Source organism: Schistocerca piceifrons, chromosome 5 (assembly GCF_021461385.2).
Source record: "Schistocerca piceifrons isolate TAMUIC-IGC-003096 chromosome 5, iqSchPice1.1, whole genome shotgun sequence".
In the NCBI taxonomy this organism is placed as follows: domain Eukaryota; kingdom Metazoa; phylum Arthropoda; class Insecta; order Orthoptera; family Acrididae; genus Schistocerca; species Schistocerca piceifrons.
This window is the reverse complement of record NC_060142.1, coordinates 106308098-106330502: the sequence shown is the minus strand read 5'-3', so window position 1 is coordinate 106330502 and position 22405 is coordinate 106308098. Positions and strand designations below refer to the sequence as shown.

Here is a 22405-nt window from a genome sequence, read left to right as displayed (position 1 = left end):
GAAACGAAAACGAAGTACAGTTACGAATTAAATTAACGACAGATATCACCTCTGGGTAGTAACACATACATCCTACCACAATTATTGTCGTATTGACCCTCAGTCTTAAGCAGATCAACAGCTAAGACGACACGACGAGTGCGTGACATATCTAAATGCAGGCGTGCTCTGTGACGAGAGTCCCAGTAAACTTGGCCAGACTATGTTTGGCATGGGTGCGGCGACCCTGGTGTCCCGCTGATGGTGGATTATCAGCTCTGCTTCATCTGGTAGGTGGGCAGGTAACGGGGATCTTGGCTTCATCTACATCTTCATCTACAGGGATACTCTGCAAATCATATTTAAGTGCCTGGCAGATGGTTCATCGAACCACCTTCACAATTCTCTGTTATTCCAATCTCGTACAGCGCGCGGAAAGAATGAACACCTATATCTTTCCGTACGAGCTCTGATTTCCCTTATTTTATAGTGGTGATCGTTCCTCCCTATGTAGGCCGGTGTCAAAAAACTATTTTCGCATTCGGAGGAGAAAGTTGGTGATTGGAATTTCGTGAGAAGGTTCCGTCGCAACGAAAACAGCCTTTCTTTTATTGATGTCCAGCCCAAATCGTGTATCATTTCTTTGACACTCTCTCCCATATTTCATGTTAATACAAAACGTGCTGCCTTTCTTTGAACTTTTTCGATGTACTCCGTCAGTCCTATCTGATAAGAACCCCACACCGAGCAGCAGTATTCTAAAAGAGGACGGACAAGCTTAGTGTAGGCAGTCTCCTTAGTAGGTCTGTTACATTGTCAGTGTCCTGCCAATAAAACGCAGTCTTTCTGTAGCCTTCCCCACAACATTTTCCATGTGTTCCTTCCAATTTAAGTTGTTCGTAATTGTAATACCTCGGTATTTAGTTGACTTTTAGATTAGACTGATTTATCGTGTAACCGAATTTTAACGAGTTCCTTTTAGCACTCATGTAGTTGACCTCACACTTTTCGTTATTTAGGGTCAACTGCCACTTTTAGCACCATTCAGATATCTTTTCTAAATCGATACAGCGTCAGCACTGGAAATCTTTACAAAGGTAGAAAAAAATCTCAATGAGTGCTAAATGGCATAGGAGCGTGCGACTGCTGAGGACAAACAGTTGTCATGGAATTACCTTCGGCCAGTAACCTGATTTATGTTCTAAGAAGCTTACTGTGGTAGTTGGGTGCGCAGTAAGTACTATAACTTCCTCTAAAAAGCCTGTTACAGGTTCGGGTGGCTTGTTGGACAGTGCAACAAATGTAATCTCGTGGGCTGTTTGCCGCCAGAAAAATTTTCGTATAATTCAGAAAACAATGATAATGGAAAGTCACCTGTCGAAATGTGTTATACGTTGTGAAACGAGAGCAAAAAAAAATCTATAAAAATTTCGTATCTGTATACATAAATAACATTCAGTACAGCACGAACTGCGAATTCCATGTGGCGATTGTCCTTATAAAGCTAAATGCTTGGAAAATTTCTCTATCGTGATGAAGTTGTTCAGTACACTGAATTACAACAAAGCAGACCCGCCGTGCTAGAACATAATTGATCTTGATGCAGGTGGCGGAAGTAGGAATGGTAGTCGGCGAGTATCAGTGAAAAAAAAAAAAAAAAAAAAAAAAAAGGTATGAATAAAGGTAGTCAGTGAGCAGTATGAAACTCTTGTACGTGTGTTAAAGTTAAGTATAACGGCACTCTAAGGATTTATTACGCCAGATACCAACCACCTCTTAATACGGACCTACGTTTCCGTCTCGTTACGATATTTTAAATGCCAAATCTTAGTACAGCAACTGTGGCGTCTAACGATCAAGCTACATGTGATTAATTTAGCAGGCTGCTCCAGAAACAGTGAAGTGTTGTTAATCTTCTGCACAATATCTTAACTACACAGGTAAAGTGAGTAGTTACCCACCTCCTCGAAGGAGACAAAGATCTAAGGTCCTGAAAAATACTGCAGCATATTACTTTTTTCGAGCTAGAAAGGCCATCAAAGCTCTGCAGCCGCTATCCATCGCAATTTATTTCAAAGATACGGTCACAAAATGCATGTAAGAAGTTTCTGTATCCACACAAGCACACTGGCAAATGGTGAAGGCAATGACACATGCTGTTATAAATAAATCTGCGAATGGAAAATCAGTTCATGAAAACTCAGAGTACAGCGTTCCAGAGTCAGTAGGCACGACTGGCAAAGTCGAGGGACTCAGGTGATGTGGAAGGAGAAATTTACTAAGTTTTCGGAATTAAGAACTGGATGGGTTCCGACAGGAATTGAAATTTGCCCGAACACCTCTTTTTTCTCATCATTCTATGAAAGTGTGTTCGCCATGCTGCGATGTCCTCCCTCTCAACCAGAAATGTTCTATTTTTAATTTTTTTTAATAGGAAGCTAACATTTTCGTTTTTCTTCTTGACAGAATTGAGCTACGTTATTTATTGACACTTATTCATCTGATCAAACTCTTCGATAACGTATATTGTATGGCTAGAGAAGGCCGAAATGCACGCGTTGAACTCACGCAGGCTGGCGTGAGGTCTGAAACAGGATACGTAATGAATGCTATAAAGAAAAGTACGTAGCTGCTGGAATACTCAACCTTAATCCATCATTTGTATACATCGTTCTTGACGGTACTTTATAAAGAATATAAACTGTTACTGGCGCCTTGCTAGGTCGTAGCCACTGACTTAGCTGAAGGCCACTCCAACTATCTGCTCGGCAAAGGAGCAAGGCTTCGTCAGTGCAGCTAAGTCGTCCGTACAACTGGGCGAGTGCTAGTAAGTCTCTCGAGACCTGCCGTGTGGTGGCGCTCGGTCTGCTATCACTGACAGTGGCGACACGCGGGTCCGACATGTACTAATGGACCGCGGCCGATTTAAAGCTACCACCTAGCAAGTGTGGTGTCTGGCGGTGACACCACACTAACCATTTCAGAAGCTAAGAATATGCAGAGTTAGTAACGGAATATGACTGTACAATGCCGAGTCACGTGCGTTGGTCGTGTACTGTGGAGTACTGTCAAACACCTTCTGTCCGGTCTGCACTAAACAAAGCTTGGACTTGCCTTCTGCCGTCGACTACTGTAAAGCGAGGTTATTACTAACTTGACATTTAGCTAATCTAAAGTAAACCTGATAAAGAGACGAGATGAAGTGAGTAAACAAGCAGACACAGATATAACGGCAGCGAGACTGCTGTTGCGCTAAGCGCGGTAGGTACCCAAGGGGGTGGGGGGGACTGGGAAGACGCCCTCCGGGCCTTCGCCACGGGGAGAAACCGTGCACTTACTTCTATGCTCTGTGATCACAGGTCCCCGAGGAGGCGGCGTGTGATGCCGTCCATCTCTCTCAGCGGCAGGCGGTCCCCTGGGCCGTGCTGTTGCTGTTGGTGAATACGCAGGGACCGCGAGGTGAGCCGGCAGTCACGTGGCCAACAACAAGGGGTTTGTAACGTCACCGCGGGCGATTTTCCCCAGGAGAGTGGATGTTGCAATTCAGTGTGAGGTTGGGGGCGGGGAGAAGACTCAAAGGCCGCAGATTACTTCATAGACGCTGCGCAAGTGTGCGTACTAATAAAGGGTGTGGAACAGGCAGCAGCACCACATGAAACAGTGAAACGAAACGAGACGAGGAGGTTCGTCTAAACACCCCCTCTGTACACATACAATACATTAGGCACCGACGGTGGAAACTATAGACCTACCAGCTACTTTTAAAAGTTATAACTTCAAAATGGCTTGAGGTGAGCGACAGGGTGACAGTCGAAAAAACTGGAAGTTTTTTTATTGCGGTATCAGAAGGTATGTAGATTGAAGAATTAGTCCCCAAAATATTATGCGCGAACTTTAAAAAGTTACGATTCTGTGAGCGTTTGAAGCCCAGAATTCACTGCAGGCCTCAGCGAAAGAGGTCCGGTTCCATGCGTACCCTTCCTATTTATACCGATTTGAGTAAACCTCATTGGTTGGAGCGTTGTTTGTGCGGTATTACTCGAAATGTGACCGAAACTTTCAATAGTCTTATTTGGAGATGCTCTCCAAAAATAACATGAAGCCGAAGCGAAATAGTCAACGTCGCTTCAAATTTGGCCGCATGTCTATTCAGTGTAGATCCTTCTACATTAATGCACGTGGTAAATGCCATTCAAACCAAAACTGGCGACGGAATTCGCCGATTCTGTGAAGACAGAGACGCCAGCGGCGATGCACTCAGCGACGAAGAGGGCTTTGAGGACGTAAGTGAGGGCTTATTAGGTCAAAGTAGGAGAAAGCGGCCGTCCACTAGCCAGGGCGATAGTTATTACTGACGAGGAATCGATGCTATCCCTTAAGTTCCAAGCTTTCTCCCTTTTTTGTATGATAAATATTTGTCAAACTTTAAAGGCGGTTTTCTCAAGCGGCCATCCACTAGCTGCAGCGATCGTTATTACTGACCAGGAATTGATGATATCCCTTAAGTTTTAAGATTTGTCCGTATTTTATATGATAAATACTTGTCAAACTTTAAACACGGGTTTCTAAAAACTACACCCACGCTACAATTTTCGTCCGGCTTTAATAATTTTTCGACTCCCTTGAAGCAAATCCTCTTCACTCCACCGTAGCCGTTTTTTTGTAAATTGATGTTTAGTATTTTATTCGGCCAAAAAAGAGGGGTCAGTAGTGGGACGAACCTAGCTGCAGTACGATGCATTCGAAAATGTTGTGTCACGATTTCATGGCATGATCTAACTGAAATGTTCCATTCTTCTGCGGTCTCTCGGACAGTCAGTCTTCCACTGGAACGCACGACTTCGTGAAGTTCCTGACTTGAGCGTCGTCAGCAGACGTCGAAGGGCGTTCTGAACGAGGATCATTTTTAACTTTGACCCCCCTTATGAACCATCTCTAACACCGGGTACTCATCACTGTAGGCTTCCTGCATCATTTGGCGAGTATCTGTAAAGGTTTTCCGAGTTGCACGCAACATTTAATGCAGACGCGGTGCTGCTCTATCTCTGACATGTCGAAGTTCCCAAACTATGCGACACATACAACAAAGAAACAAACGGTAGTTCCAGATTAAAGACAGGCGTGTGTAGGTATGTCAGCCGCATTTCTCTCCAATACACCACTGGCGCGAAATTACAAATTTTCCGGAATTTTTTAATTGTTCGGCGCTGACAACCGCAAATTCCGCATTGCCCACATCCCAATCGCGTGCTACAGAAAGAGGAGCCAGCTTCATCAGGTTAAGACAGCCACCTCTCCTACACCATACCGCTAATCAGTGCGATGATCAATTCCGTCCGCTGGACTGGACAACGGGCACCACAAACCGTCATTGTTCCATTTGAAAATGGTTACCAGCTTCTCGTGCCGCTCTCTGCTGTATAAACAAAATTTCATAACCGTCCAAAGTCAAAAAAGTTAGGGTGGCACACAGAAACACTACGCTTCAGGTATCCACCGGAAAGAACGGAACAACGGAACTTACTGTGAAGTGTTACACACGTCGGTGAGACCCCATCCAGCTCGCTGATGGCTCCACATCTTGCTAAGCCGCCTCTTTCTGCCTACTGTGTATGCGTTGGCTACACCGCCGTAGTCGCCTTGGAAAGAGCACAATGAACAAGGCGGTGCCCATACACAGCAACTTGCCAACTCTTCCACAACCTTTTGCAGAGGCCAACAGCTTCATTAGTGACTGACTGCCGACTTCCGAAATCCGTCCGTGAGGTTTCAGTATTCACCACCTGCATGCCATAAGCATTTGCAGTCGACTTTGGCGAGTCGCGGGTAGCTCCACGAAGTTATGTAACAATGAGCCCTTCCAGCCAGTCAGGGTCAGCAACAAAATTCACGCGTTTCTTCCTACACGCTAACTGCACTCGCTGCGAGGTGCTGCTACCTGCCATGTCTTCCAGAAGGGTTTCCCCAACAGTTTCTGGTGATGACCAGACAACTGAACCATTCGCCCTTGAGCCAGCCGCCTCGGCCTCCACAGCAGCACACTGAAGAGAGACCAGTCCGTCTCTCTGAGGCTACCGACCGCCTCAGACACCAGTCTGTGGTGTCCACAGCAGCAGCAGAACGAACACGCAGTTGCGGACAGGAAGTGGAACGTTGGAAACGCACAGAGCACGTCTACATCATCACATATTATGTCCCAGATTCTCTTAACAAATAATGAATATAATTATAGTCTGTTTATCACTGACAAAAATTTTAATTTCTTACTTGGCAGCTGATTGTATATGTTCTGCATGGTCTGAGCAATACATTCGTGGCCGAAAAAGTTTCTCCAGAAGTTTCCAAACGGAACTGTAGGTTCTGCGTACGGCACCCCCTTGTTCTTCCAGTACCTGTAGCTACTGGAGAACCAGAGGTAGAGGGCGAGCACGGCCGCCGACAAGACGACGACCAACTCGGCGATCCACGAGTCCAGGAGCAGCGCCATCTGGAGCCTGGAAAAAAAGTACAAAGCGGGGAACGGCGTCAACGTCCATTGGACTTACAGTAAGCTACGCACGACGTGGAAACTTATAATGGTGTGGGTGAGAATGGAGTGCACGAATGATGCTCTGCTGGAGATGGGTGAAGGTGCAGAAGGTAGCCAAATGTTGTGAAAGGCCTTTATTTTTAACCATAAGGAGACGTATTGCAGTGGCCCAGAGGCGACGGACGTTGAATGTGACACCTGGGCACGCCGGTCTGAGCACTCCACTATAAGCACTTCTCGAAGAGGCAGACCCGTAGCGAGGGGCTTTGGCCGTCGCCACATTCCGGGCGGCCGGCTGTTTCCGAGTCAGCATTGCCTGGCAGCGTTTGGAGTGAGGTGGCCGTGGCGGAGCAGGCGGGTGACCGGCCCAGAGGGAGCGGCAGTCACTTCGGGGCGACGAACCCAGAACCGACGGCTGTGGCGCTGCGTCCCATGGCGTCGGACCCCAGCGGCTCACCGTCGCGAGGTCCTCGCTTTGTACCGTGACGCTACGGCATGATCCTTGGAGGGGGGTCTCGTGGAGACGACGAAGGACTGAAGGCGGTCTGGTGGCTGGGACTGTCAGACAGCTGTCTCTGACACGCAGCCTGTCTGAGTCAGCAGAGTGGCAGGCGGCGTCATGAGACAAGCCCACACACCCGGCAGGTGTCAGTCCGTACTCCAGTAGTGCCTTGCCGGTAACCCAGTCCGCCGGCTAGGGGGTGTATATGTACGGTCAGTGCTTAATTTATAAAATTTTAGGTCTTTCAGTCCATATGTGTTGCGCTCGTTGACATACCAAGACAAAACAACGATGCCCCTTCGGAATTCACCCAATCCACCTTCTGTCAGGGAGCACAATTACATTTCTTTGCCATTTATGGGCAATTTTAGTTATGAACTGGCAAAACTTTTCCGGGGAGTGGGCTCTCGTATAGTATTTTCCGCGGCTACCAATCTCCAGTTTATGTACATACATAATGAATCACCTAAAAAGAACAACCTTTTGGCTTCGGGGGTATATCTGCTGGAGTGTCGCGATTGTAATGCAGGATATGTTGGACAAACAGGCAGGACCTTCAAAATTAGATTCCAAGAACATCTTCTTAATAGATGGGGACAGGTAAAACAGAGCTCTGCCTTTGCCCAACACCTTAAAGCCACAGTCTTCCGCAAGTACAAAATCTTAAGATTTTGCATTTTGCGCAAAAGGGTAAGAAGTTAAACGTTTTGGAAGAAATTGAAATAGTTAGGCATATGGAAGACAAATATTTGTCTCTCCTTAACGGCCAAATAATTGGCGCCGATCAGGCCTTTTTAGAAGTTATGAAATCGGTGTTATTAATGTAATCCTGGAGCTCTCGTAGTCCTGCCTACTGCCTAAATATGAGCCCTGTTCCTCTCTGGTCTTAGAAAATCCATTAGGTTTTTTTTTTTTTTTTTTTTTTTTTTCTCAAGTAGGATACTTGCGAGTTTGTCGCTTTAAATGACGAGGTTACACATTTCAATGTAGCTATAAAAAAAAGGGGGGGGGGAGTTTACCCGCATAACGTCCGTCTTCCACGTTGGTGTGTATTTTTTAAGCCTAATAATTTTACTTGTATTTTATAAAAAAAAGTTTTCTTGCTAGATGCTCTAGCTCCGAATGACGCAGTTTTATTTGAAATTACGGTACTGTGTTTTTAATGTTCTCGTTCTAGTGGTATATGATACGAAAAATCTGTTTATGTACTGCATCTGTGTGTTGTATTATACACCCTGTTTTCTAATTTTGAATTTACCGTCTTCATTATATTTTAATTCGCCAAAATTTTAGGATAAGTTAAGCACAATTGTAGCCCCTAGTAATTCCATCTGATCAATGTTTTATGTGAATTACATTTATAAACTTATAGTGGGTTTGTATATCCAGTTTACGATCTCTGATTTTTAATCACTGCTGCGTCGCAGCGCCACCTCCTGAGGTGATTCTGTCTTAGAGGCTTCAGTACTGGCACACGACGCTGGGGCGCATTATGCTTACTACCTGAGCCCCCTTCTTACTGTTACTCGCTCCTGTGAACGGGAACGCGTTATGAGGATCTTGGTGCCTCTCGCGTCCATCTAGAAAAGGTAATGATTTTACTATTTTATATTTATAGTTTTTACCGAGTTTAACGAAGGCAATGTTGGCCTGATATATTCGACGATGCCCTTTGGCTACACTGACTAAATGATTCTTAAGAAATACCAAATTAAGATATTTGCTCTTTCAATAGGTGATCTGTTTATATTTTCACTAGGTGATCTGTTTATACATGCTTATAGGTTATCCAAGTCTGCACAACGCGATCGCGATTGTTAAATAGATGTATTTCTTCTCTGTCTTCTATTTAGATAACCTGAAGATGCCTAAATAAGGCGAAATGCGTCGTTGAAAAATAAAAAAACTAAAATTGCAAACAAGACTGTTTTTAACCAATAAAATTATAGGTGCAAGAACGCACCCCTTCGAGCACCCAACACCGCACGTCCTTCCTTCCCTCCCTCCACCCAACCGCCTCGCCCCTTTCCGTACCCGACGCCACCCCGACCCCGCCAGCCTCTGCCACATGCAGGTCTTAAAAATCACAGGTGTCGAGTGTCGAAATTATTTTTACTAACCAATGTTCTGAAAGTCAAGTTTTTAAAGAACTATCTCATTTAATCAAACCATCAAAACGACAAGATGTAATATAAACAAGATTTCGTCAAAGCAAATTATACAGATGCTTATGTTCAAACACTCGTTAAGTAATTTATTACATCTACATTTACATCTACATATCTATATCTGCACAGCCACTCCGCAAGCCACAGCACGGTGCGTGGCGGAGGATACCCTGTATCACTACTAGTTATTTGCTATCCTGTTCCACTCGAAAATAGAGCGAGGGAAAAACGACCATCTATATGTTTCTGTATCAACCCTAATTTCTCGCATCTTATCTTGGTGATTCTTACGCGGAATCTATGTTGGCGTCAGTAGAATCGTTCGGCAATCAGCTTCAATTGCCGCTTCTCAAAATTTCCTCAATAGTGTTTCTCAAAATAACTCAGCCTTCCCTCCAGGGATACCCATTTGAGTTCCTGGAGCAACACTTACGTGTTGTTCGAACCTACCGGTGACAAATGTAGCGAACCTCTTCAATGTTTTACTTCAATCCGACCTGGCGCGGCTCCCAAACACTCCAGCAATCCTCAAGTACAGGTCGCACCACTATCCTGTATGCAGTCTCCTTTACAGATGGATCACAATTTTCCACAGTTCTCCCAATAAACCGAAGTTGACGGTTCGCCCTCCCTACCAAAGTTCTCACATGCTCGTTGCACCTCACATCGCTTTGCAACGTTACGCCCAGATATTTAAAACATATGTCTGTTTCAAGCAGGACACTAGTACTACTGTATCTGGACATTACAGGTGTGACCTTTCTATTCATCCGCACCAACTTACATGTTTCCACATTTAGGGCCAGCTGCCATTCACCCCACCAACTGAAAATTTTGTCTAAATCGTCTTGTATCTTCCTACAGTCACTAAACTTCGACACCTTACCGTACACCACGGCATCATCAGCAAACAACCGTAGCTCATTGATACACTTGGCACGAGACGTCGCCATGCTACTAGATCGCCGATGTTGCTGGCAATCATAAACAAAACACTGTTGACAAGAAGGCTACCGATTTGGACCAATCACAACTTTGGAACGAAGCTCAACTTAAGTTGGGTGCAGAAACCCACACACACCCACACACACACACACACACACACACACACACACACACACACACGGTCGGACACTATCATGCCTCTTCTCATCACACCGACGTTCATCTTCCTTTGTCACGTTCTTGGCCGAGCGGTTCTAGGCGCTGCAGTCTGGAACCGCGAGACCGCTACGGTCGCAGGTTCGAATCCTGCCTCGGGCATGGATGTGTGTGATGTCCTTAGGTTAGTTAGGTTTAAGTAGTTCTAAGTTCTAGGGGACTGATGACCTCAGAAGTTGAGTCCCATAGTTCTCAGAGCCATTTGAGCCTTTGTCACGTTCAGGTACAGCGGTAAATTATAGTTACACTGTGGTTTAATACAAGTTTTCTATTTTCAAATTACCAGAGCGAACTTGTTCCAGTGATTTCAAAAAACAATTCTTTGGGAGGTATGTTACGGCAAAAATTAACCCCCTGTATGCGGCCGAAGGAGGCCTTTTAACGTGGAAGACGAGTACTATCTCATACATTAGCCCTTTGGAAACTTCCCGAAGGCTCTTCATCTCCCACAGAGCTGCGTCGCTATTGAGCAAGATGTCGGTCTGACAAAACGCTACATTGCTTGACTGAAACCCGCGCCCAGAGTATGCTCGTTCTGTCACCCCATCAACGCTCAAAAATATTTAATCCTCGTTTCAGCTCTGTTTGTAGACAATTTTAGACAAGCTTTATACCTGGTGATAAGCTCACCATAAAGCTGAATCACCTGAATCTATGTGTGTGTTAGTACGAGCCGGAAAATAAACAGCAGTCAATTGCTTGGCTGTTCTGACATGAACCGACCCTGACAAAAGTGCTCCCTTATCAAGACTTCTATCAAAATGACTACCTCTGTTCCTTTGATTACACTAATCATGGCTTGACCGTTCCCTTAGACAGTCAAACGATAGTTAGCGCAAAATGGTATTTCCATACTATAATATAGACGATGCCTACCATAAATAAATACACATGCTCTAACGGGTATAAGTAAAGACATTTTTACATGTTGTACACTGATACATACGCACACAATATGTTGTTTATGTTTCTCTGCGTCAAACATTCGTCCCACAAGCACATTACAAAATTTACGATCTGACGCTTTCTGCACCGCGTAACTGCACCACCAAGTGGACTGCTCCTGTCAGTATAGACCAACCGTTTTGCGTCAACACGTCCACATTGTAACATCTGACCTGCTGCCCAGAGGAAAATAAGCATTAGTGGCTTATTGATGCCACACCTACTCGGAGATACTAGCCTACCTAAAAACATACAACTTGTAATAGCTATAATTTTTAGTCGCAAATGATGTAAATATTGATGTAATGTTGTTTGCTACACAGTCCTCAGTCACCAATAGAAATGTCTGCACTTATACCTGTTACACCCCATATGTAATAACTACAGCGGAAATTTATATAAAAATTTAAATGTGGTTAGTTCAAGACATTAAAGCTCTTAAAGTTCTGCACCAATTGCTTCGAAATTATGACGCAACAGTGCATTCGAATTCAGGTATATTTTATACGTCTACTTTTAATATATATCTATTGTGAATAGATACGTAATATATACTCTTCAAAATAATAAGAGAAAAACGTCTACAAACTTGTGATATGTTAAATCTATTTTGACGTAGGGGTTACTTGTGGTCTTACTTCATGGTGTGAGATCTTCGCTTTCACTGTAGACAACAATTAAAATCATTCGCCATGTATTCGCTGTGTTATGCACTACAGTGTTAGGTGACTCCTCAGAAGAAAGTGAGTACTGGTGCACCAGTGTTTTCTAATGAGGTACACAGATGGTAGATGTCACTTGTGGACGTTGTATTTAAACGGGCGCATAGACTGTGGCATTTGAATTAAGTACATGTTGCAAGGGCGGTCTGTTTGAAGCAAAATGGATGAAATTTCTGTAATGTTGCTATAGATGCCAATGCCTCTCAGTGTGTCATCCATAGGTTGCGGACATGGTATAGGGAGAAAGGTCAATGCACAAGGCTATTTGGGTAAGTTTACACACCCGGAAACTTCTCCATTAGGCGTCAAACGTTGTCATCCACAAATTTATTTGCATAGGGACAACATGGAACTCAAGAATCTTGCAAATCAGTGTGTCGAGTATACCAAATTTCGGCCATTGCCTCTCACCACGTACGAGGCAGTGGTCGATGGCTTCACTTAGCTACCAAGAGCAGCGGCGTTTGTGTAGAGTTGTCAGTGCCAACAGACAAGCACAGAAATGACCGCAGAAATAAATGGGCGACATACGAGGTACGTATCCGTTACGACAGTGTGGCGAAATTTGGCGTTAATGGGCTATGACAGCAGACCACGGACGCAAGTACTTTTGCTTACAGTATGAAAGCGCCTGCAGCGCCTCTCCTTGGTTCGTGACCAAATCAGTGGAACCCTAGACGACTGGAAAACAGTGGCTTGGGGAGATGCGTCAGAATTTCAGTTGGTAAGAGCTGATGATAAGGATCGAGTGTGGTGCAGATCCCACGAAGCCATGGACACAAGTTATCAACAACGCACTGCGCAAGCTTGTGGTAGCTCTGTATGTGTGTGGGCGATGTTTACATGGAATGAATTACGTCCTCTGGTCCAACTGTACCGATCATTGATTGGAAATGGTTATGTTAGTCTACTTGGAGACCATTTTCAGCCATTCATGGACTTTGTGTTCCCAAACAACGATGGAATTTTTGTGGATGACTACGCCCGTGTCTCCAGTCCACAGTTGTTCGCGTTTTGTTTGAAGAACATTCTTGGACAATTTGAGCGAATGATTTTGCCACCCTGATCGCTCTACATGAATCCCATCGAACGCTTATGGCAGGTAATCGAGAGATCAGCTGGTGCACAAAATCCTGCGCCAGAAACACTTTCGCAATTAATAGACGGCCATAGAAGCCGTATGGCTCAGTATTTTTCTATCAGATCTCCAACAACTTGGTGAGTCAATTCCACCTCCTACTGCTGCACAAAATCGGTCAAAAGGCAGTCCGACACGATATTAGGAGCTACCCTACGACTTTTGGCACCTCGGTCTATAATCCCTGTAGTCATCCGTGGTTTTTTACGTAGTTCTTTCATGTCCTTTCTGATTAATTTATATGGAAAGAGTTTTCAAATAATGACATGAGTTTACTATGGAATGAATTAAATTTTATGTTAGCATTTGGTTCATTATACATTTTATCCTAGAACGTCTCTTGTAAACTATTCTTAAATGCATTTGTCCTGGCTTTTCAGTTATTCGAACTGGTTTCCACTGACACGATTAAATACTGTGAGGCATTGTCTTATTTATCCTTAGCATCTGAGCGTCATGATAGGAGAGAGCATTTGTTACTCAGTACACACTAACTTTCTTTCTCTGACCTTCACCAAAGTAGACATTATCAGTTAGGGTCCTACTGTCTTTACCCATAATCACCTTCCGCCCCGACGTCGACGACTTTCAAAAACGATAGTTCCAATGGCTCTAAGCACTATTGGACTTAACATCTGAGGCCATCAGTGCCCTCGACTTAGAACTGCTTAAATCTAACTAACCTAAGGACATCACACACATCCATGGCCGAGGCAGGATTCGAACCTGCGAACGCAGCAGCAGCAACGCGAATCCGGACTGAAGCGCCTAGACCCGCTCGGCCACAATGGCCGACATGACGAATTTACTTGTAACGAGAACATAGAATGAAAAGTAGCACCACTGATGTTAAATACTGACATGCTAGATGTACCGCACAGGGTACTTGTAGCCAAAAGCGCACCGACCTGTAACGGGCAAGCAGCGTCTGGTAGCTGGGCCGGCGGTGGCGGCTGCACTTTCCGGGGTCTGAACTGCGCCGCAGTTGCCGAGAGGAGACTGTCCTGCCGTCACCTGGATGCCGCGTTTAAATCTAGGAGGACGCGGCGTGCATCGTGACGCGTCAGACGCCGCCTGCGATAACGGTGGCGGATCCACCTCAAGGCCAGAGTCCGTTTCCCAGTCACCCACACGGGAAGACACTACGATGCACGCATTCGATTATACTGCGCTCTGCACGTACCTGAAATATCGGTATGAGGCTGATTTTCTTTCATTTACACAGACCACACTTCGTTGGCATTTGTAACAAATATAGCGAACAGGGCCAACTCTTCCCTGCTATAAGCTCAGTAACAAACTTGACTACGCGGTGTCAGGCAGCCGTTCTCATGACGTCACAATCGTACCGTTGCGCGGATACGTATGGACATTTCGGCGTGTTGAGCTTATTTTAAGTCTGAAACTTGTGTCGGAGGTTTAGTAGCCTGCGATGGTGTCTCCAGCATTAGTAAATAAAAGTTTAAGCGGAAAACGTGCCTTGTTTTAGCTGACTTTTTGGGGTGAGTCATCGATCTTCTGTATGGGTTAATACGCCCCCCACGAATTCCTCTCCTGTGCCAATCTCTTAATCTCAAATTAGCAGTTGCACATAACGTTCTCAGTTATTTCTTGGATTTATTCCAATCTGTACCCTCTTCTACATTATTTCCCCTCTACAACTCCGTCAAGTATCATTGAACTGTTTGTGTGAAATCTTATGGGACTTAACTGCTAAGGTTATTAGTCCTGAAGCTTACACACTACTTAACCTAAATTATCCTAAGGACATCACACACACCCATGCCCGAGGGAGGACTCGAACCTCCGCCGGGACCAGCCGCACAGTCCATGACTGCAGCGCCTTAGACCTATCATGGAACTAATTCCCCGATTTCTAAACACATCTCATATCAGCCTGTCCCTTTTTTCGTCTCACTGTTCCTCAGATATTCCTCTTCTCGCCAATCCTGGGGACAACCTCATCATTTCTTACCTAACCAGTCTATTTAATTTTCAACATCCTCCTACAGCATCAGAGACGTGTGTTGCGTTATCGACCAACCGGGCACCGGGTGAATGATGATTATTCCGAGGTGGCACCAAAGTCTACGGCCTTTTGCCTCACACAGGGAGCAAGTCGAACAGCATTTTGAAGAAATATAATGTGAAGTATCTTTTTCGATCACCAACCACGATCAGGGTGCTTTTAGATTTCGTAGAGGATGATCGTGGATTCAGTAAGGCGGGTGTTTAGCGTATTCCTTGCAGTTGTGGCGTGTTATACATAGGCTAGACTATCAGTGCTGTGGAGGACCGGCGTATTGAGCATAAGTGCCTCACACGCTTACAACAACAGAGCAACTCCGCCATTGCACAACATTTTCTTGTCACGGTCCCGTCATCCTATGGAATGTAACAACACGGAGATTATGGCACGCACTTCCAGCTATTCGGACGGTGTTATTAAGGAATCTGCTGAAATTAAAATAGCAAGTAACCTTATAAATACATATGGTGGGTTTTGTTATATTCTACTTGGAATTCTGCTCTCTTTTGTCAAAAAACAGAGGGACACATTTTATGGTACCACACCAGTCTATTATTAATTTCGTTATCGATAACTCCTGAGGTCGGTCATCTATGGTTTGTGATGGCGCTAGTGTTTACAGTAGTTTGTGTGTGTGTTTTTTTATCTTTAGTCGAGGTTATGAACTCCCTTGCTCAGTGCTCACCGTTTTTTACGTTTACTCGAGGTTGTAAACTCCCTTGCACAGTACTTGCTTTCTACAGTATTGCCTTGAAAGTGGAAGGGTTTCCTCCCGTCGAAATATCGGCTGTTATCGATGATTTCGTCTGGCTGCATTCCTCTAAGTTATTTAAACATTGTCTATGGCGTGAGAAACTCAGGAGTACACCACCGTCTTATTACCTTTCTAATCTAAGGCCTTCGTTCTTTGTCTTCCGTCGTTACCAGATAATACGGTAACGGCACTGGTGTCTTACTAGTTGCAGCACGAACCACTTGTAGCGGTCGATTCGTGGATTCTGATGTCCAAGGCTACGAATTAGCGCACTCTCCAAAATTTGTGCAGTGTGCTGAAATTCCTTAGCTTGCTCCTGAACCCCGTGGACCACTTCCTGTCATTGTGCTTCCGGTTTTATCAGAAGGGGTGGACGTGCAGCGGGATGTGACAGATCTTTCTCAACGCCTTCTTCTGCTGCTGTAGCAATCACTAGAGACATATCTGCACTTGTAGGCTGCGTTCCATGGATGTTCGTTGTTGAGTAGCTCACTGAGGATGACACCAAGATACTTAGCTGTACTCGTCCAATGTACTGTTGTGCCAGAGAGGGTGATGTCCGTTGTGGCTTGTGGAAGTCTTTTCTAGAGTAGCAGAGCATGACTCTTACAAGGGAAATTCCCCATCACACACCCCTCAGATTTACTGGTAATATGGTCCATTGGATAGCGCGTCACTCATCCGCGTATAAATTAAGAGCGTCGATAAGAGATTCCTATCATAAGACACACATACTAATGCCGTTTATGACACATCAGACGTGTTTTCCGGCGGAGGATCCGGTTCACTTATCGCCTTGTCATCAAACGATTGCAGTTCTCATTCGAAAGCCACTTTATAACATGCTACTTGCGTAGAACAGATACGAGGTACCTCACACCTCGCTGTTACAAACGGACGTTACACCTTGACACAGACACAAATTTGAATACAGAGAGGAAAAAACAATTGGCGCTACGGGAATCCGAACACGACTCTCCCCCCTTGCAGTCCCATATCGTGACTACGTGATCACGACGTCATGTTTTTTTCAGCATAGTGTTATACTTCTTTTGCTTAAACTGTTCACTGTTTCTATTCAGCTTTTTTTCCACCGTTCTGTATACCTTTCTCCTGTTTTCGCGCTTGATCCGTGTTCAGTTTTTGACGGGCTGTCTGCAGAGCCCTCTTACTGCCAAATCTGAGGTGGGTGCGATCGGGAGTTTCGCTTATTAGCTGCGTAGAAGCCAATGCGCCATGTGCTGTCCACTTCTAGAAATCACTGCAGGCTTGTTGGGGGCGTCTCTAAATCGCTTCGTAGTGGCTGAAGACTACAAAGTTTTTTTAAACATACTTTACATTTTCTACGTGACGTAAACTGTTTGAGTAATGACCCGCGTGGAAATAGGGAATTTGCAGGAAAATACCAGACACGGTGGTACATTGGGACACTAAATCACAATTTTAATTATTTAACGGGCAGTGATGTTGCCGCGTAAGTGTGCATATTAAATAGACACAATTTACAGTAGACACCTGCAAAGAATGCCTGCGAGAGCTGAGGGGGAGAGCGGATAAGCAGCACTTTGCCTCACTCTAGACGCTGGTCTGATTGCAGTCGAACCCACTTCCTGATTCAAGGCACGTGACGTGGCTGTGAGATCCGGCACAGCAATTTCTCTGACCGTACCTGTCCTATCGGGCGCTAGTCACTGGAGCTGCTGAGATCCTGCAGGGCATTGAAAATGGCTCTCTTGAACTCATCGATTACATAATCCCATGACAGTCGTCGCACCTAGAGCAGCACTAGGAGAAATTACACAGAACATTAGACACCAGTCTACCATGGGAAAACATCCTAAAGCTGTAGAATTAAGTCACGCCTGGCAGACGTTTCTGCTTCTTATGCGAGGCATGACACGATTTTCTCTCGAACGACCAACATTCAGGTGCCATTTCTGGATGACAAACCCACCGTGGAAACTCTCCTTATATGCAGGATGTAGATGGTGTTACTCATACCTGCAGTAGCGCTGGAAATCCGCGTATCCCAGCACCCCAGCATGATGTTTGTAACACGCTGGATGCCTTCGTGGTGCCCCAATTTCAATTACCAGCAGTACTAATTCAGCTTTGAATAATCACATCCCAGAATGCCGAAGGAGGATCAATGCGAGGGAAATAAATTTAATTTAAAAATGGACAGAAGAGAATTACTGGCGGTTAACATTCCGCCGACGACGTCGTCATGACACACTCCGCACAAACTCCTATTGAACGACGATGGCGAAGTATATTCGCTGTGTCCTTATCAAAGAAACCAATCCAGAATTTGACTTCAGTAGTTTAGAGAGAAATACGGAAGTCGTAAATTAGACTAGTCTGCAAAGGTTCAAATGGCTCTAAGGACTATGGGACTTAACATCAGAGGTCATCAGTCCCCTAGACTTAGAACTACTTAAACCTAACTAAGCTAAGGACATCACACTCATCCATTCCCGAGACGAGATTCAAACCTGCAACCATAGCAGCAGCTTGGTTCCGGACTGAAGCGCCTGGAACCGCTCGGCCACAGCGGCCGGCAGTATGCTAAGGATTTGAACGTATTTCCTCCGGAAAGCAAGAGAAAGATTAAATCATTGTTCCCAAAAAATAAAAAGACGATTGGAGACGGGGCTGTGTGTCACACCGTGCTGAATGTCAAGCAAAATCTACCAAAGAATTGTCATGAGGCCATGATGTGTAACTTTATTTTTCAGTAGTTATTCTGCTACTTAAAGTTAAGGAAACAGAAAGGCTAGTTATTAATTACGTCGTTAGCGTTACAAGTGTGCTTTGTAGTTGGAAATATTTTAAGACACTTGTTGAGAGATACGAGTTTCGTCGTTCCAATATAGTGACCGTCATCACAAACCAAGTTAAATTGTACGTAGTCAGTTTTTGCGGCAAGACTGATATGGGAACAATGGTAGCAAATGCTTACAATTCACAGAAATATTCCACAACAGACACAATTTTTGTAAGCAATGACTTTCTTGTGGTAGAACAGATTTTCAGTTCCTATTCTGAGAATAAAGTAACATACAATTTCATTCGAAATACTCGTAAGGAAGAAGACACTTTGTGTCCCATAGTCCACAATACCAGTAGAGGCGAAAAATTTAGTACAGAATCTCATAGAAAATTTATAATTTTATATGTGAAACGAAGTCATGGTAATGATGCCAGCGTTTGTTTACTGATACAGTATCTCTTACAGCCCCCTTTCATACAATGGGCTGAACGTTTTTCGTGAATACCATAACAACAGCATGATTCGTGATGTATCTTCGAGTGCTTGCTGTGGGCTTCTATTAGTGAGCCAGTCCTCCTAGGCGTTAAGGGAATGAGATGAGGAGGCGCTACTGAGCCAATCCGAAAACTTCAGTCTCTCGTCAACGTTCTTTAACTGACTGGGGTCTTATTCCCTATGAATTACTATCTCTATTAACAGGTAGCTTCGCCACAGGTGTACCCTTTTCTTTACACCGAGGTATAAATGGAACTCCTTAGACCAAAATGAGTCTTCATAGCTTTTCCCCTACAACCAAACGGCGTACACTCTATTTGAAGACTTTTCAACGTCTGCATTCGTCTTTTCCTACTGTGGACTGGCCTCCACAGTCTAATGGTGAATCCATATTTCACCTACAGAGTAAAGTCCCATGACAACATCAAGAGTCCGACATTTGCACTAACGTATTCAGATTCAGTTTTGAAATGCCCATCTTTCGGCGCTCTTGATCTGATGCATGGAAACAAATTATGGCTATCAGTATTACACTCAGATTCTTCACACGCAGTACGCAGTTTATGAGAAACGCAAATGAAACATTAGATACATCGCATACCGGGTTTCATAGCCTTAACACCCACTTCGTCTCGATGTGGGGAAAGGTGTTTCGATTGTGAAGCGTTCCCCACATTGCTTCCTTCTTTGGTTACATCAGACATGTCACGACTATTGGCCTAGACGATAGTGATGATGATGATCATGATCATGATATGGTGGTGAGGTCGCACGACAGCAAAGTATTTAGCATCTGTGGACTGACTACTCTACATAATCTGATTCGACATCATGTTCGTCGTCGATGGTTGTGTCTCTTTTCTCTCAAGACCGAGGATGGCAATGTTGTGGTGGCACAGAAAGACACATTACATGCTTTACATCAATTCTGTGTGGCCTGTGTGAGGTACTCATTCATGTCACTATGTCATACGATTTGTTTGTTCGAGCTCTGGTTCCTAGACATGCACTTACTCATAATCCTGCGAGTTTAGATGCGCGACGTCTATAACCCTGTTGTCAGATCGCCTTTTGGTAAGTCGCTTGGATTGGATGGTCTGCCTAGAAAGATTTATGTACGTTTTTGTCGTTTGTTGGGTACTACTTTCACATTGTTTTTGATAGAATTGTTGAGAGAGGGATTAGTGCCCATCTCGTTTGAAGTTAACAAAGTCGTGTTAATTCCTAGGAGTTCTCCTCAGGCAGGAATTGATAAATTTCACCTGATTACTTAGATTTTGATTATTAGTCGGTGGCGAGGGCGGTGAATAGCCGGTTGTCTGGGTTGCTGGAGAAAGTTGTTGCAGGCCATCAAAGATGTATTCCTGGTCGTACAGTTCTGACTGGAGTAGCTGAAATTCTAGGTGTCATACTTGTGGCCACTGTTACTTCTGTACCTAATGCTCTGTCTTTTTGGATTTTGACAAGGCGTTTGACGAGATGAGCCATGGCTTCCTTCTGCAGGTACTGGAGGCCGATGGGTTTACAACTGACGTGCACAGCGTCTTGTCTAATTTGTTTACGGGTATCCAAGCTTCTGTAGCTGTCAATGGCCAACTGACACCCTCAATTAGTATCGATAGGGATTTTCCTTATGGAAGCACGTTTCCACTGTCGTTGGTTGTTATATCACTTGTGCTCCTTTTTCCAAGGATCGTCGCTCCGTTACGAGTATGGAATTTCTTGGGTATGACGATCCCGATGCATATATGTGGAGGATCTGGTTGAGTTACTCTGTTCTCCTGCTGAAAATTCGTTGGTCTGGGCTATGTTGGATGGCATTTCCCTTGTATCTAGCATCCGAATCAATGAAGGCAAGTGCTGGATGATGAAATTATGGAGTTTCGAGAATGCTGTCATTTCGAGGGCGACAGTAATCGATCTTCGAGAGCCATAATTGAGCAGTCTCTACTCGAAATGCCTAAACTTAACTGGAACATGTAAGGTGCTATCTTGGAAATTGAACGGGGTTCCTTTAATCTGCTTCAGAAAATTCGGATCCTCGTTACCAACATTTTTGGCAAAGCATATCACATCGCTCAGATCTCTCTGCTTCACACAATGATGGCTAGGAAACTAAAGTAACTGTCTAGTCGTTATTTATGGAAGCATCACATCTTTCCATTGCGATATGAGGTGGCTGGGCGTGCGTATTTCCTCGTGGATTCGGACTTACCGTTATTCAATGAAAAGCGTCTGTGTTATCTGTGTGGCCAACAGTGCTGACTATCCCTCAAGCAATTCGCACGTTCAAAACTAGTTTATATTACTGTCAGTTATTAGGGGGCTGATTACAGGGGCAGCATCTCACCACCACATTTTTGTTAATGCGTCACGAAGGGATTAACTATACGGCGCCTGTTGAAAAGGCATCACCGCAAAGTTCTTGGAAGACGCTGTGGTTTCATCTTAACTTTTCTGTTGTATTAGGTGGTACACAACCTGTCACCCATCAATAGCGCCTATTTCGTACATGTCTTAGTGTCACGGACTAATGCAGTAGCTGTCGCGCCGTATACACGCTACAACATAGATTTGCCTGTCATGGTCACGAAGTGAAATGTCACTGGCTTAAAAGCAATTAGCGTATCTGACTCGATCTGATGAGACTGCCTTTTCGACTGATATCCTGCTGTGTCCAGACTCTTCCGAGGGCAGATTCAAATACGACTGCATCGCTGTTGGGCCACTACGTTCATTACATTTTGAATGATGGGGGCGACACGGACCCACTTGCCACACAGCAATATGTGGCCACTGCGTTTTGGAAGTGTTTGTTCCTGCCGCAGCGTCGCGACTTATTCACCAGCATGCTGAACCTCATGCTTCGTCGTCACGGTATCGGTTGAGGTAACCGGCCCTTGTAGCATTCTAATCGTGGCCGCTTTTGAGGTATACTTTTTCACAGTTTATCTCATTTTTGTGGCAATGTTGGTCTTTTCAAAAAATGTAGTAGCTGGCAACGTCTGAAAAGGGAAAAAGTCTTTTTCTTATTTTGGTAAGTGTAAGTCGTGGTACCATGTAAGAATAACTCCAGTTTTTGTTTTATTTCTTTTTGAGTAGCAAGTTTAACTTGCAATTTTAGAGAATTAGTTGGAAGGGAAGTGGTCTGCGCGACAGACGCTCATATGGGTGATCCACGTACTGTTGTTGGTAGGACCAGGGACCTTT

The 22405-nt window shown here is 44.6% G+C and overlaps 1 protein-coding gene across 2 annotated transcripts in view; it reads right to left on the bottom strand.

Annotated features, from left to right (window-relative positions):
- The window catches only part of LOC124798594 (cytochrome P450 6k1-like), an 83613-nt gene that overhangs the window by 39552 nt on the left and 21656 nt on the right, over positions 1-22405 (bottom strand). The window contains exons 1-2 of one of the 2 annotated variants that reach the window (XM_047262060.1): positions 14053-14181; positions 6247-6473 (exon numbers count right to left, since the gene is read on the bottom strand). In XM_047262060.1, coding sequence (XP_047118016.1) covers positions 6247-6466 — 220 coding nt within the window. In that variant the 5' untranslated portion in view covers positions 6467-6473; positions 14053-14181. Of the gene's footprint in view, positions 1-6246; positions 6474-14052; positions 14182-22405 lie in introns of those variants that run through there. The other variant, XM_047262061.1, reaches the window with a different exon arrangement.